Raw genomic sequence first — 15,557 nt, forward strand, 5'->3', positions numbered from 1 at the left:
TAACAAAAGCTGGTTACAAATTTTCTTAAAAAAGAATTATATCTTACAGTTGGTGCAATAATCATAATAAGAATTTGCATCAGAATACAGAATTTGTCCAATGATTTTACAGTGAATAATTGTACAAAAAAATTGAACTAGAAGATTATAAATTAAAATGATATAAAGGGAAAGAAAAAAGAAAATAAAAAAAAAGGTTCTTTTGAATAATTCATGGGGTAGTTGAAATTAAATCTGTTGTTGTTTGTATACAATAGGCTTTATATTCCTGTGAACTTCAACTTATGTGTAATGAATAATGATCATAGCTCAAGTTTCATGTGTGATACTTGATTTGAACCTGCATTGGACCAAAAAAACTTTATATCAATGTCAATTTAGAAAAAAATTCCAATAAATTTTAATCTTAGTCTAATTACAACTAGTTTAGGATATAAAAATCAAAGTTATTAGAAAGTTGTTAAGAATAGTTGACTAAAAAAACTATTTTTGTTGTCAATTTGTTGGTCTAATGTAAATGACATTTAGATAAAAGAAAAAAAATATCAATAATGTAATAATTTTTTACATTGCCACTACATTATTCACATTCATCGTTCATTTTTAATCATTATCGATTTTACAAAAAAAAGCAATAAAATGTAATTCAAATAAAAGATGAATGATACACTAGTAGTATATAAATCAGTACTACACTCTTTCTATAATTTTGTGACATTTTTGTGATTTATTACCATTGAAACTTGGAGATTGCATTGGTGTTTTGATGTTTGCAATTTGACCAAATCCCATCTCAACAATGGTGTTCAGATCATCCTCACAGAATGTTAATGGATACTGAAAATCATTAGAGAGAAGAGTCAGAATTTTTTTTAAGGACATTAGTAGAGAAAAAAGATATTCACTTACAATATATGAATTTTATACATTATCACTGCCAATTATAAGAATCATTCATTACCTGAGAACCACCTTCATTAAATCCATTAATGTGGCATAAAGTAGTATCTAATGTGTCAACTAAGCTATGAGTCACATTTCCATTAGGAATGTTATATTGAATTGCTGAGTCTTGCTGATTCTGGTGCCCATAAAAGGCTTGTGCTGATGAATCTAATTGGAATGTTTGATTTGCCAAAGAATTATTTGATTGAAATATCTGAAATCAACAAAACCCAACTTAGGAAAAGAAAAAAAGGTGCAAAATTTGTTGCTAAATTAAACCATTAAGTAGAGTTGTGGAACTTACATCTTTTGAGATAAGACTCTCAATATTATAATCCATCTTGGTATTAACAGAAGACAATTTCATTGACAAAAACTGCATCATGGTGAAAATCAATAACTTAGTGAGCAAGAAAACTATCATTTATGACCATTATTTTAGATGCTTATTGACCAAGATTCATTACCTCAACTTGATGCTGCAATGATTGTACATAGTTTATAATTTCATCAAGCATGAGTGCTTTACCAATCACCTACAATGAATAATTTATGCATACCAAAATTAGAGAACATAATTTGTTTTTTTCTCATTTTATTTTGATTTCTAATTTAGCTTATCTACACACCTTATTGCAACCTGGTACTAGATCTTGTAGAAGCTTCATCCTTTCGCCGATTTTCTCCCTACGTGCCTGCAATTTAAAACCATAATTGGAGCAGCAATATTACGGTTTTGGTAGTCTCTATAACTGCAATTTAAAACCATGACACAAATGTTTTTATCGACGCTATTCATAGAAAATGAAAGTAACGAGCTCTTACACGTTCTGCAAGACTATGACTATCGGTAGCTTGACCCCTTCTTGCTCTAACATGAATGTAATCTTTCATAGGGTCAATAGGTTTAGAGTTACTAGTATCTCCTTTGGTTTCTTCCTCAACCTTTACAACACCATTTTCATTCCCTTCACCTTCATTCGACCTATTGCGCTTCGCATTTGAGTCTTCGCTACCTTCAACGCCCTAAAGTGAAAAAGATTTAGAAACATAGTTACTAAGAATATGGTATGCAGTTTACTCGGATACCCGATTCGTCATTTTTACATTATTATTATAAGATTACTCGATAATAACTAGTTAAAAAGTTGTTACCTTATTAGTGATCAAACTCAAATTTTCTTTGGCTTTTCCTTTAGCAGAAGCTTTTCTTTTCCTTGAATTCATATCAGGTGAAGATTTGGCACCAATATCTCCATTCAGATTATGCTCCAAGATCATAGATTCATCTTGAGAATTCATCACTTCCATTTGAGACCCAACTATTATTGTTTTCAATGATGGGCTACTTGAAACCCTACTCAAAAGCTTCACATTTTCCATTACTTGATCAGATCTTTGTGCTAATTCATCATTGTTCATCACCAACTTGTTGCTTCTGCTTCTGCCATTGAAACTCTTGCTTCCAATGCAAGAAAACTTCGCGGTCCTCGCGGCGAAGCCTCGATCTGTTGTGAATCCTTCTACACTGGAATTCAAGTTCAAAGGGGTGCTTTTAATGCTATTATTATTGCCATTCATGTAAGAAGTTCCTAACTTTCCAATGAATTCTCTTATTGCTATATTGTCATTGGAAATGTTGGGTTCAGTGTAAAAGCAATCTTGGTTTTGATGAGAAGAAGAATTCAGAAGAATTTGTTGAGTTTCCATTGGTATTGAAGAATGTGGTGAAGGTTCAAAGTGCATGGAATTTGGAAAGAAATGGTTTTCCATGATGAAAGAGAAGGAAAATTATGTAACTAGTTAGTTAAAGAAAAATGGTTGTGGTTTATAAATCATATTAGAAAACTAAGGTTTTTATTTTATTTTAATTGTGGTGGAAAATGGAGTAATTAAGAATTAATTAAGTTGGATTAGAGAGTTAAGAAGAGAGATTAGATGTGAGTACATTGGGGTTAAATTTAACACTAGATGGAGAGAGAAAATGTGTGTTGACTAATTTTAAAAAGTGGAATATAAAATAAAGGTGAATGGTTGGTTGGTAATAACAAAACATTGTTTCAAATAAGACTTCTATGTGGGGTTATCTCAGTGGGTGGTTGATGTAGAAAAGAAAATATTGTTTTATGTATCAAATACTAACAAAATGTATTAGTTTAGTAGTGTAAGGTCATGCTAAATCTTAAGATGACTAAAATGATAAGGGTTTGATTCCTGAGAGCAACACTTGGTAGGATATCTAAGAAGAATGAGACGATATCATTGATAATACCAAAAAAATTGTCTCAGGCCAATGATAATGAAGAAAAAATAAGAAAAAAATAAGAAATATTTAATTTTTTTAACTAACATGATATATTTTTATTAATTTAAGATATAAGTTATAACATATTTTATGGCAACAAATTCTTCCCCCACTAATAAAATAATTTATTCACATTTATTACACTACAAGCACATCTTCTGATCTATGTTATAATTTATTTCATGTGTCATGAGTTGTGATTGATCAAAAAAATATATGATAAATACATTTTTAACATAAATACATTTTTTCAATCAATCACTACTCATAACACATGAAATAACACATATTATGAGATAACAGATGTGCTCACGTACCAATAACACAAGCATTTGAAACAGCATTGTTGATCACAAATATTTAAGTGGAAGGTGTATTCTTCATGCTCTCGAATGGAAGGATTATAATTTTCTTTATGTATTTCCCCTATGTTATTATTATGTGTCTATTGATATTTTCTTTAAAGAATTCAAGCCCAATACTATGAAGTCGAATAGTTGTGTTAACCTAATTTTCTTTTTTGTTAAAATTTTCTTAGTTTGATAGTTGCTACTAAGATTTGCAAGAATTCTAGTAGTTCCTATTATTCCCTTTTAAGTTGTCTATGGCAACTACAATCTTACAATTTTGAGAGTTTCTACAATAACATCATAATCTGAAAAAAAAATTGGCTGATTGGAAGAGGTGTTATTTATTTTTTGTTTTTTATTTATATTAAATTACATTTATGAGTTATGATACAATGGTGTGTGATTAGCATAGTCTATAAGTCGGAAGAAATCACTTATATTGAATGATGTCTCATTTTATGTTACGAGGCAATCAGAATGCTACATTTTTCCTTAAAAATAGTTTTATTCATGTGACAATATGCGGTTGGTCCGATATAAAGAATCAGACACTATTAGGAATATGTGATATCTGTCCCAGTAAGTCTAAATTCCTTGTGTTTTTGGGCTTTCTTGTTAATTGCTATTTTATAATTCTAAATATAATCATATCTTAATAATGGTGTAAAGTTTTTGGACTTTGAGGAAACCCAATATAAGATTAGCATAAGGTATAAAGGGAAGAAGTTTGATCTGGCCCATGATCATGAATCATGATACATGGTTTTCTTCTAATCTATTCCCATTAACTGTGCAGGGTTGGCATGATAAAACATCATAAGACCTTAACAAATTCTATCCAACTTATGTTTTAATTAAGATCATTATGATGTCGTTTTACCAGCTGGAACTAAGGTTTTATTGTTGTTGTTATAGTTTTAAAATGTTACATTTGAAACAATAAAAAGAAAAATTATTTTACCTTTTTTCCCTATAATCCTCGAAAATAGGAAATAAAATGAAAAGATGGTGATATAATTATAAATGAAAACATCAATTTTTTGTAAACGAAATAGGCCCCATGTAATGGCCAATTATTATTTGGTATGGCTCCAATAGTTTTAGACACATTTATATCATTGATTTTATAAATATGTATATGAATTTAATTGAATAATACATTATTGATATATCTTGAATAATTGTGTTCTTTGCTGGTAGGTCAGATGATCGGAGCTGAGTGTCCAGTTGAAGTGGCATTCTTCTGAATTTGGTCGGTGCAGCGTCTGAACCCGATAGAGGAGGTACCTGGATATGTTATCCGACGATCAAGTCAGTATGAGACTTAGAGGAAGTGTGGAAGAATAAGTGAGAATAAATGCAAACAACAAATGAGTGAGTAAGTGAGATATGAATGTGTGAATGAGAGAGTTAATGAATGGATTAATGAGATATATATATTTCTTATAAGGGGACACTACGCCAGATATTATAATAAACAGCGGTTATTCAATAGCGCAATTTTGAACGACACTATTAAAAATGAGGCGGGAGAACATCAATATCGCATAATAAAGCAGGTGCTGTCAATTTGTGTAACTTCAACCAGCGTGTTTCCTTAAGTCATATCATCATATCAGGATATAACTTATTTCCTTAAGTCAGTAAAAGTATGACACGTGTATTAGTTTGTTTAGTTTTAACAATATTTTTGTATAAAACAATTAAATATGACACAAGTCTGATTTTAGTGACTGAAAAAGATAATTTATCTCCTTATACTAAAAAATATTTTATTCTAAAAACTTATACATTGTTAGTGGATACATTTTTATATACATACTATATCACAAACATGCAGAAAGGAAAATGCTATTATTAGTTCTCATCTAGAGGTGTCAAAGCGGGTGGGGGCCGTGCGGGCTGGTCCGCAAAAACCCAAAAATTTATAGGGCTTGAGTATCATATTAGGAATTTTTTGTTGAATCTGGACATTTTAGTCCGGCCCGATCGGACTATATTAAAATCGGGCTTGGACCGGGCTTACCCGGACGGGTTCGAGCTACCCGTTTTCTTTTCTTTTTTTTTTAATATTTTTTGGGACTTTTGGCTTGGTAATAAACATTAGTGAAAATTTACTAAACAAATAATAATGCACCTATTAGTTGCTTCTGCCTTGTCCAAATGGTGTGTGCAATAGTAAGAACTTCTGACAAAAAGGCATAACACCAAAAGTTACTTCTGATAAGCTAGTTAGCAAACATAAGTGCTTTTTTAATTTGTTGCAAAACTCACATGTGGTATCATATGAGTTCTACAAATTTTAAAGAGTTGTAAATTGTAATGCTTACTTAAGTAGTATATGAGATTTCACCAAATTGTTATCCACTGCTTGTGTAACACAATCAATCTACATGTGCAACCTAGATTTATCATATACGTGGAATTGACATCACGTCTTAACTCAAATACAATGTGTTAGAACTGTAAGTTTGATTGCATTGGACATAATAAATGTGTTAAAAAAGTTATACATTAATATCAAATGATAAATATATTTTAAATATATTAAAATTTAAATAAAATATTTTTTAGTTAATGAGGGACGGCCCGCCACAACCTACAACACGTTTAAGACAAGTTTGGGCTACAATTTGATATTTATAAATTGTATCTGAACTTTTTAGTCCGACCCAATTTAGCCTGAACCCGATGTGGGCTAACCCAAACCCGTTCGGTAGCTCGTTTTAACACCTATATTCTCATCACACATAACAAAGAGCTAACCTTGATATTAACTCAGAAATCTAAGGGTTGAAAATTGTGAAATTATGGTTGAAACTTATAGATAATAAGTTAACTGATTAAATTAAAGCTGTTTAATGAATTAACTGTGCAAGTAACTGAAGTATGTTGATTATATTAATTATATTAATGTAAATTAATTATGAGTTTAATATCTATATATTGTTATAAATATTTAAACACAAACCAAACTAGTATATTATTCACTATTCATTTATATTACTTTTTGAAGAGTTAATGATAATTAAATATGAATAATAGAGGATGCAATGACAGTATATAGAACTCGATGAGAAGTTGAAAATAATATTTTTCCATAGTTAAGTTTTGAAAGTTAGCTACATTCTAAATTTGTTGACAATTCATCAAACTTGTTTACTAAGTCAATGTGACATAATCTCAATACACATGAATTCCTATAAGTAAACATGCTCCAAAATTATTCTCTTATCCTTATTGGGGAGTAGAAAGCTCAAGGAGCAATTAAATTACATATTTTCTAATGCAACTTCTCTTTCAAAGAAATAAGAGTGAATTATACTATATAAAGAAACCGGATTCGAGTCTTGTGGATGGAAAAAATGTTCATTGGGAGAGTTAGCCCCACGTACCTGTGGATGTTCCCAGCTCGGACAGGATTGCCTCCAGTGCGAGGATACATGTGAGAAACAAAAAAAAATACGAAGATAAAATTAACAACTAATTCATTAGAGAAAGTTGGAATAATAGTAATAGTTGAAATGATCATAGAATCTTGCCTTATATGGTATTAATATGTGAGATTAAACATGTAAAAGTCAATATATTAGATTAAGGATAGTTTAATAATCCAATTGCTAGAGTTCAAATGGAGATCATAAATAAAAAACTATAGGTTAAACTCTTAAAATTGATTTAGAGATCAATAATTCAATAATAAATATAATTTATGATAGAATATTATCTTATTATTTGATTGTTGTACTCAACCTATTTGATGGGAATTAGACTTAATTATCATTAAATTTCGATTCCACAAAGTGGATAGCAATATTTTAAACCATTGAACTTATAATCAATGGAAAAATTTATTTGTATATAGTAAAGTTTTTTTTGTTTCTCACATGTATGCTCGTATTGGAGGCAATTTTGTCTGAGCTAGGAATATTTATAGGTGTGTGGGGCTAACTCTTTCAGCGTGTATTTTTTCTATTCACAAGACTCGAATCCGAGATTTTACTTAAGGGGAATCAAACATGTATCACTTGAACTATCGGGTGATGGTGGATATAGTAAAGTTTGTTGCAACGTCAATAAATTTAGATTATGTGTGGCATTTCTTTGGTCTGTATTAATGCCATTCCTAAAACAGAAGCATGAATCTAACCATCTCTAATGTAGTTGAAGCCAAGGACAACATCATACTGTTTTCCTTTAAAAATAAGGGTAGTTTCATTAATTTGGCATCCAATAAAAAATTTCTATACTCATTATTTCATGTTAAAATTATTTTTTTACCTATGCCATATGTATTCTTCTTCCACATATACAAGAAAATACTATCTTATTTAAAGAAAATCATTCATATAACAGTTAAAGCCATCACTCATTCATAATCACTAGTCTTTGAAAAGTAATGAATATCATTATAAAAAAAATATATGGACTTATTAAAATCAAATCCATCAATGAATAAATATTTATAATAATTATGTATAAATATTTACGGTGATAACAAAATATATATATATATATATATTATTAATAATTGGTTACCGTTTATATGCTTGAATGAATTTTGTTATTTGTGTGGTTTAGATGTTTAATGATGTATTCCTATTAATTTTCATTTTTTTATGTTTATCCTTATTTAATATTTTATATTTTTCTTATAATAAGTTGTTTCCAACTAAATTACACATATAATGAAAGCAATCAGTTTTTTTTTTTGGTTTTTTTTTGTAAACATTGTAAGACTGTAATTTTTACACTCATTTAGTATTACCCTTAATTAATATTCTAAATGACCATAAGATGATTAAAACTTTTAATAAAGGCAAATAGAGAAAAAGATGTTCGGTAGAAAATATAAATTATTTTATAAAATTGATCCTCAAAACCTTCTAAAATTTATCCTATAATAAGGATAAGAGAAAATAATTTATTCATTCATAAAAGTAATAACCATAATATTGTGATAAATGATATATTAGGAAAAACATAATAACATAATAGTATAATATTTATACATTCTCAGTTAATATAATATTGTCATCAACAATTTATTTATATTTAAAAGTAACTTAACAATTATCAAATACTAGCGTGTTGACAGACACTTTGTGTTTGCCGACCCACATTCTTATTTTATAATATTAAGTATTAAATTTATATTTTTGTTTTAGAGAATTATAATATTTTTTATTAGATGTACATCATGTTATAATTTTTGTATTTATTATAATATCCAACTTAAAGTGAGATGTATTAGTTATAGTTATCTAAGATTATATGGTTTTACTTTAGAAATAAAAAATATTAAAGGTAAAATAAGAAAATAGAATCACGGTGGTAGTTATTTTAAGTTTTGACTTTATATAATATTTATATATTTATATAATATAGATATAGATGAATAATAAATAATGTAATGTGAGTGTAAAAATATCTTATATTATGGATGCACACAATTTTCTCATAAAATTATAATATTACGTAAATTAACATGAGATGTTTCTTTATACTATGGATAAATAAAAGGTAGAGTATTACATATAGAATTATAGACATTCGTTCTAGTATTAATAAGGTATTGGTCTATTGATAAAACCTCTATTAAATTATTAGAAACACTAAAATGTCAATAATTTGATTCATGTGAGCGATATTTTTTGAGAGAAGTAGTCATACGTACAAAAATATTGGTTCCTTACTCATAAAGTGAAATAATACTCTTAATAATATAAAAATCATTACAATTTCGGTTCCAATAGAATAAAATAGTGGATTTTTCCCTTTGTTTGGTTCCATTATTGAATTATTCCTATGGTTACTTTATAATATCTCCACATTATATTGTCCTTATGAATTATTCAAATTGACTTCAAATTTGTCTTAATTATGATACTAACATTGATGAAAAGGTCTTAACTAAAATTGTTGCATCACTTTCTTGATAAGTGACTTGTGCAATTCTTTTACTAAACTAGTTAACACCAACATTATATTACAAAATATACTTCAATAAAGAACCGTGTTCAAATATCCTCTCCAAAGTGTTAAAGAAAAACATTGATAGGGGAAGGGAAAATGATAAATTTGTCGATGTATCCCCATAGTTCATTTTCAATCATCATTAACTATTCAAACAAAGTAATCCAAATGAAGGATAAATGATACACTGATTTTATATAAGTTTTTATACGATCGGTGTATATATATTACACTCAATATTTTATTCTTTCCTCTTTTACATATAAAAATTGATATAATATAATTATAATAATCTTACTTGATATAATTTCATTATAATAATCTGATTTAAATTTGCATTGAAAATCATATCAAATAAAAAATGGAGGAATAATAGATACATAAGATGAGTAATAAATAATAATATATTTTGTAAATTAAATTATAAATATAAGACAATTTTCTAAAACATTAATTTTATAAAAAATATAAAAAATTAAAACATCTAAATATATTAAACAGATGAGTAATTAACTCAAATTAGTCACACATGTGAGCTTAATTGGTAGAGAAATGAAGATCATCTCTTCCAAAAATATATCCATAACTCTTTCCCATTTCAATAAAATTTTGATACCTAATAAAAATTAATATAAATGTTTTTTTTAATAGGAGTTACAATTTTATTAGATCGACATAAAACTAATCCCAAAAACTCGTACGATCCCAATTTACTCCAAAGCTAAAGCAAGAAGTAATATGCCACTTAATTACATGTATACCCTTAACTTATACATGGTTTAATATATAAATGAGAGGTTGTTTCTTAAGACACATTGAGTATTTTCTTTTTCTAACATACACAACATGGGTTCCTCTTGTGTAACGAAAATAAGCAAAATTTATTCAACATCATGGTATAGTGCCATAATGTTAATGGTTATGATACTTTTGGGGTCTATAATGGTGGTTGTAAGAGGGAACAACCTCCATGAGAGGCCTTGTGATGAAATATATGTGGTTGGAGAAGGAGAGACCCTTAACACCATTAGTGACAAGTGCGGGGACCCGTTTATCGTCGAGAGGAACCCACATATCCATGACCCTGATGATGTTTTTCCCGGTCTTGTCATCCAAGTCATCCCCACCAAATACTAACATGTGAAGATCGATAGTTGATTCAGGTGGTGCTAGATGTCTACTTCATATATAGAGACCTGTGTTTAAGTTTTGCATATATGTAGATATTTCGGACTCGAATAAAAAACTAGAGAGCTTAATCCACTAGCCTTGTTCAATTTTTTTGTCTTTGTGATCATTGTACATAGATTTTCTCATGAGGTGCATAAGGAGGGGGAATTCTTAATTTTGCATACCTTTTTTTATCCCTTTGGATTTATACTTAATTAGTTGTTTGACTAAGTGTGTTTCTTGTTGTATAATGTTTCCTTTGGTTTTCCATTGATACAATTTGTGACCCATTGAAAATGAATAAACTAATATAAATGATTAATATAAAATAATTAATATAAGAGCAAATGATGTATACAATAATATTGTAACAAAAAATTTCTTACCGTCTCATTACATCATCTATCATTCATATTTAATCATTATTAACTTTTAAATATAAGTAATATAAATTAAGTGAATATTTGATAATGTCATGATCATGTATAAATTTTCATACATACAATACATATATATTACACTCTTAATATAAATGTATAATAAAATTATATAGGTCAATATATTACGTTTTGAAAATACATGTGTCCGACCTATTTAAATTAAATATGTTATTCGATAAACTTAATTATCACATATTTATCGTAAAGGTTTGGTCTAATCAATCATAAATTAGATACTAGGTTACCTAGTCCGATTGCATCTTTATTCTCCGATAGTGGATCCTCCGAGATTAGAATGTAAAGAAAAAATATATTTATAACTTTTCGGCCATAACAAAATACACATGTCTTATAAAAATTTTGTTCTTATATTTTAAGCTAATCACATTACAAAAAATATTTTCTATTTTCATATTTTTATTTTTAGTTATGTGACACTTTTTAATCGAATAGAGAGAGATTACGACTTTATTCAAGAGTTATAACATATAGCTTATAGTACATTAGAAGTGAGAAGTATGGTGGCAGAACAAGTAGAACCCTAATAAATAAATCACCCAAATCTTATAACATCTCTTCTCTGTAGCACTCTACAACCTTGATTTTCAGATCTTTTACAATTAACTCATGCTTCGATTACTCTCAACTGGGTCGGATCTTTTTCGGTCATTTTCCAATCTTCATGTTATAAAATCTTTGCAACTTTTCACGCATGCCACCTGTTCGACGATTTGTCTAGCTCAAGTTAATCTTCAAAATAATCAAAATTTAGAGCAATCAAAGGATGCTACTGAAGTTTTGAGTAAATGGGGTTGTAATGATGATGATTTGACCAAGATATATTCCCGTTGCCCGTCGTTGCGCAATGCTGATGCTGCCAATGTTCAGTCCAAGCTCTCTCTGCTTAGTGGCTTAGGCATTGGGGCATCTGATCTTGTCAAGATTATCAATTGTAGGCCGCGGTTTTTTGCATCGCGGATCAACAGTCATTTCGATGAGAGGCTTTCCTATCTTACGTCATTGTTCGAGTCGAAGGAGGTGCTTCATAAGGCCATTGTGAGAAACCCTTCGTTGTTGCTATGCGACAATAGCTACGACATTAAAGCTACTGTTTTAATCTATGAGGGGTTGGGTGTTAAGAAGAGTGACCTGATTCAAATGCTACTTTTGCGGCCTACGCTTATTGCTAGGACGTCGTTTGATAATAAGAAGCTGGAGTTTCTAGGAAAGACAGGGCTTTCCAGGGATTCAAAGATGTATAAATATGTCGTGACGCTAATCGGTATCTCTCGAGTGGAAACGATTCGTGAGAAGGTAGAGAATTTCGAAAGGTTTGGTTTATCCGAGGATGAGATATTTGATCTTTTTGGGAGGAGTCCTCATGTTTTGACCCTGTCAACTAATAAGGTTCAGAGGAATATGATTTTCATTTTGGGCACAATGAAGTTTGAAGCTAAGATAATCCTAAAGTACCCACATCTCTTGTATGTTAATCTGGATACTGTTTTGAAGCCACGGGTGCTTCTAGCAATGAGGATACGAGATATGGGTGCTGAGATGAAAATCACGGAATCCACAATACTTCGCACATTGAGAATGACAGAAGAGAGGTTTTTAAATTTGTTTGTCAAATGTCATCTGAAGGAAGTTGCCGATGAATTAATGGAATTCTATAAAAGGACAAAAGAGGCGAAGAGATTAGCACAGTCATCAAAGAAGTTTATTCATAAAGGTTTCCCTTTCTGAACTATTTTTATATGCCTTGAAATGCTTTTGGAAAAGCTGAAATTCTTATCCATTTTCCGACTAATCTGATTGACGTAAATTATTTTCCTAAAACATGGTTTGGATATCCGTCTTTCCCTGTGTCTGGATCATAATGAAGATTTTTTATATGTACTACAGCTTTGTGATAAATGTGAGCTGCAAAGTTTTGAAGTCAAGAAATAATGTAGCCTGAATAGTTATCTTAGAGACATAAAAGCCATTATCAAATACACTATGACAGTGATTAGGAACTTAGTTTTGAAGAGTCGATCTCGCCACTTCCATGCTTCATAATTAAATTAAATTTCGGCAAATAGCAAAGTAGGCTTTTGTATTATCTACGGTTCAATCTCAAATGGCTGTTACATGGAGAATCATGCTAGATACTATCAGAATACTAGGGTTAGGAATCTACACATATATAATCCATTCTTCGGCTTCAGCCTCCACCTAACAACTTGGCACACATTTCTTTAGAATTAATTTCATAGAATTAATTTCATTACTAAGAATAGTTTTTTCAGCTCAAAGCTATCTCTGCAGTATTTTATTATAAATCTTTTTACCACGAAAAAGACAAATTTGAAATGCTGCCGCTATGATCGGTAAAAGATTAATCTCACACCGAAAAGGACACATGGATAACTTGGAAGGAGAAAAAACATATAATCAAGCTTTTAGGAGAATTGGTCCTTACCATTAATTAGATGTCAATGACAATGCTGTGACAGGAGAAAGAATTGTCTTTTCTCTACATCTTGTGGTTACCTATAATCTATGAGAACTTTTATCTTCAAGGAGATGTTATTAACTCTGATAATGGCTATGAACTTGATTCGTTTTTTGTTTATTTACTGGTATATGGACCACACTAATCTTTGTAATAACCATAGTTGATTCAATCATCTTTTTACTTTAATTCTGATAAAATAGCTATGTGATTACATAGAGAATTTATCTCTGAATTTGACTGTTGCACAGAAATAGTTCACAAGACAGCTAAAAGCCTAAAAGTAGGTGTTTTTGTTTTTGTCCTACAAAGGGTATCTCCTCACCCTGTTTGGGTACGGAACTAAATTTCTTTCGGAGTGCATGATTGACTCTCTTAACAAGTGTTACTGTCAGAAATCGAGTCCTTGATCTTTTGCCTTATTACTGTTAAATTATTATGTAGGAAATTTTGCATGACAGTTGTTAATTTGAATGAGAAACTTTTGCTGCTATGAAGTTGTTTGATTGAGTGAACTTTTCCCCTCATATGGTACTTTTTAGTTTGTTTTATTTTGAGATAAGTTATTCCGGCCATTAAAATCATTAAAATCATGACATGTATTATATTTAATTATTTTCTATAATAAAATTTGAAAACTAAAAAAATATATTAACATGTCCAGATGATATAACTAAAAAATATATTAACATGACATGTATGCAGAAATATTTTGTTTTCATTAAATGTATAACGATATATATAAATTTAGACAAAACTATAATATTTTTAGAGTGTCCGGCCAGTATACTGTATAGACATATTTAATACATTATATTTGAAGATAATTGAATTGTTTATTGGCATATGTTAGTTTAAATGGTACATATTTGATTTTCTTTAAGCAAGGTTTTAGATTCGAGTCTTGTGCATGAAAAAATATTCGATGAAAGAGTTAGTCACATATACCTGTGGATGTTTCCGGTTCAGATGGATTGCCTATAGTGCGAGGATACTTGTGAGAAACCAAAAAATTGAATTATTTATATTTTTTGTTCTCTAAAATAATTATGTAGGATTAAAATTTTCAATTGTTACTAATATTTTATTGTTTGTCTTTATGAAAATACTTACCCATACAAATTTTTGTCACAAAAACACTACATTTACATAATTAGGGATTCAGAAAAACACAGTCTATCAAATATCAAACAAGTCATTTAATTTGGAACATAAAAAAAATCATGTACCAAAACAAAAACACAACACAATTGAAACTATTGAATTTAAATTCAATTTTTTGAAAAAATATATTATAAGTAAATGTTAGAATTTTGTTAGTCGATAAGGTTTAAACCTTTAGAGGCCTTTGTTTCATTTATAAAAAAAATATTCTTGGGATAATAATTAGGAGTAATATATAGATACATTTGTTTCAAGTTGCAAAAGAATATTCTTGATTATAAAACTTTCCTATGAAAAATAAATTATCATGTTTCAATGCTTTTTTATTCAAATAATTTGAGAATATTTCATTTTCACATCTAAAATTTTTAACTTTTCAATTCTATCAATGTTCAATTCCTAGATTTTCTTTTTATTCGGATTTATATATTTATACATTATATATGTAATAACAACCTATGTTAAATTAAATGGATAATACTTGATTTCTATTTATGTTAATAATGTTATATTTTTGTCAATTGTATTCTTCAATTTATAGAGGTGTTAATTTATTCTTCTAATCCCTTAATTTCTTCCCCACTTGAGGTTAGTACAAGTAACTAAAGACATTTTCTATACTAAATACTTACTAGATAGGTAATCAAATGTGAGTCAAAAGGTGGTGTGAAGATAATAAAACACTTAAAGAACGGACTGCAGAAGATTGT

General features: G+C 29.1%; 2 protein-coding genes across 2 annotated transcripts; one reads left to right on the forward strand and one right to left on the reverse strand.

The window, feature by feature from the left end:
• Window positions 1-2,861, reverse strand: LOC109362001 (transcription factor bHLH62-like). The gene is made up of 8 exons (XM_019607573.1): window positions 2,101-2,861; window positions 1,771-1,971; window positions 1,575-1,640; window positions 1,413-1,481; window positions 1,250-1,321; window positions 962-1,159; window positions 735-837; window positions 1-340 (listed from the first exon to the last, which is right to left on the reverse strand). The coding sequence occupies exons 1-8, from the start codon at window positions 2,716-2,718 to the stop codon at window positions 303-305; spliced, it is 1,365 nt and encodes a 454-aa protein (XP_019463118.1). The 5' UTR covers window positions 2,719-2,861; the 3' UTR covers window positions 1-302.
• LOC109362427 lies at window positions 11,802-13,400 on the forward strand. The gene has a single exon (XM_019608211.1). The coding sequence runs from the start codon at window positions 11,814-11,816 to the stop codon at window positions 12,930-12,932; it is 1,119 nt and encodes a 372-aa protein (XP_019463756.1). The 5' UTR covers window positions 11,802-11,813; the 3' UTR covers window positions 12,933-13,400.

Source organism: Lupinus angustifolius, chromosome LG12, assembly GCF_001865875.1.
Source record: "Lupinus angustifolius cultivar Tanjil chromosome LG12, LupAngTanjil_v1.0, whole genome shotgun sequence".
Lineage (NCBI taxonomy): Eukaryota > Viridiplantae > Streptophyta > Magnoliopsida > Fabales > Fabaceae > Lupinus > Lupinus angustifolius.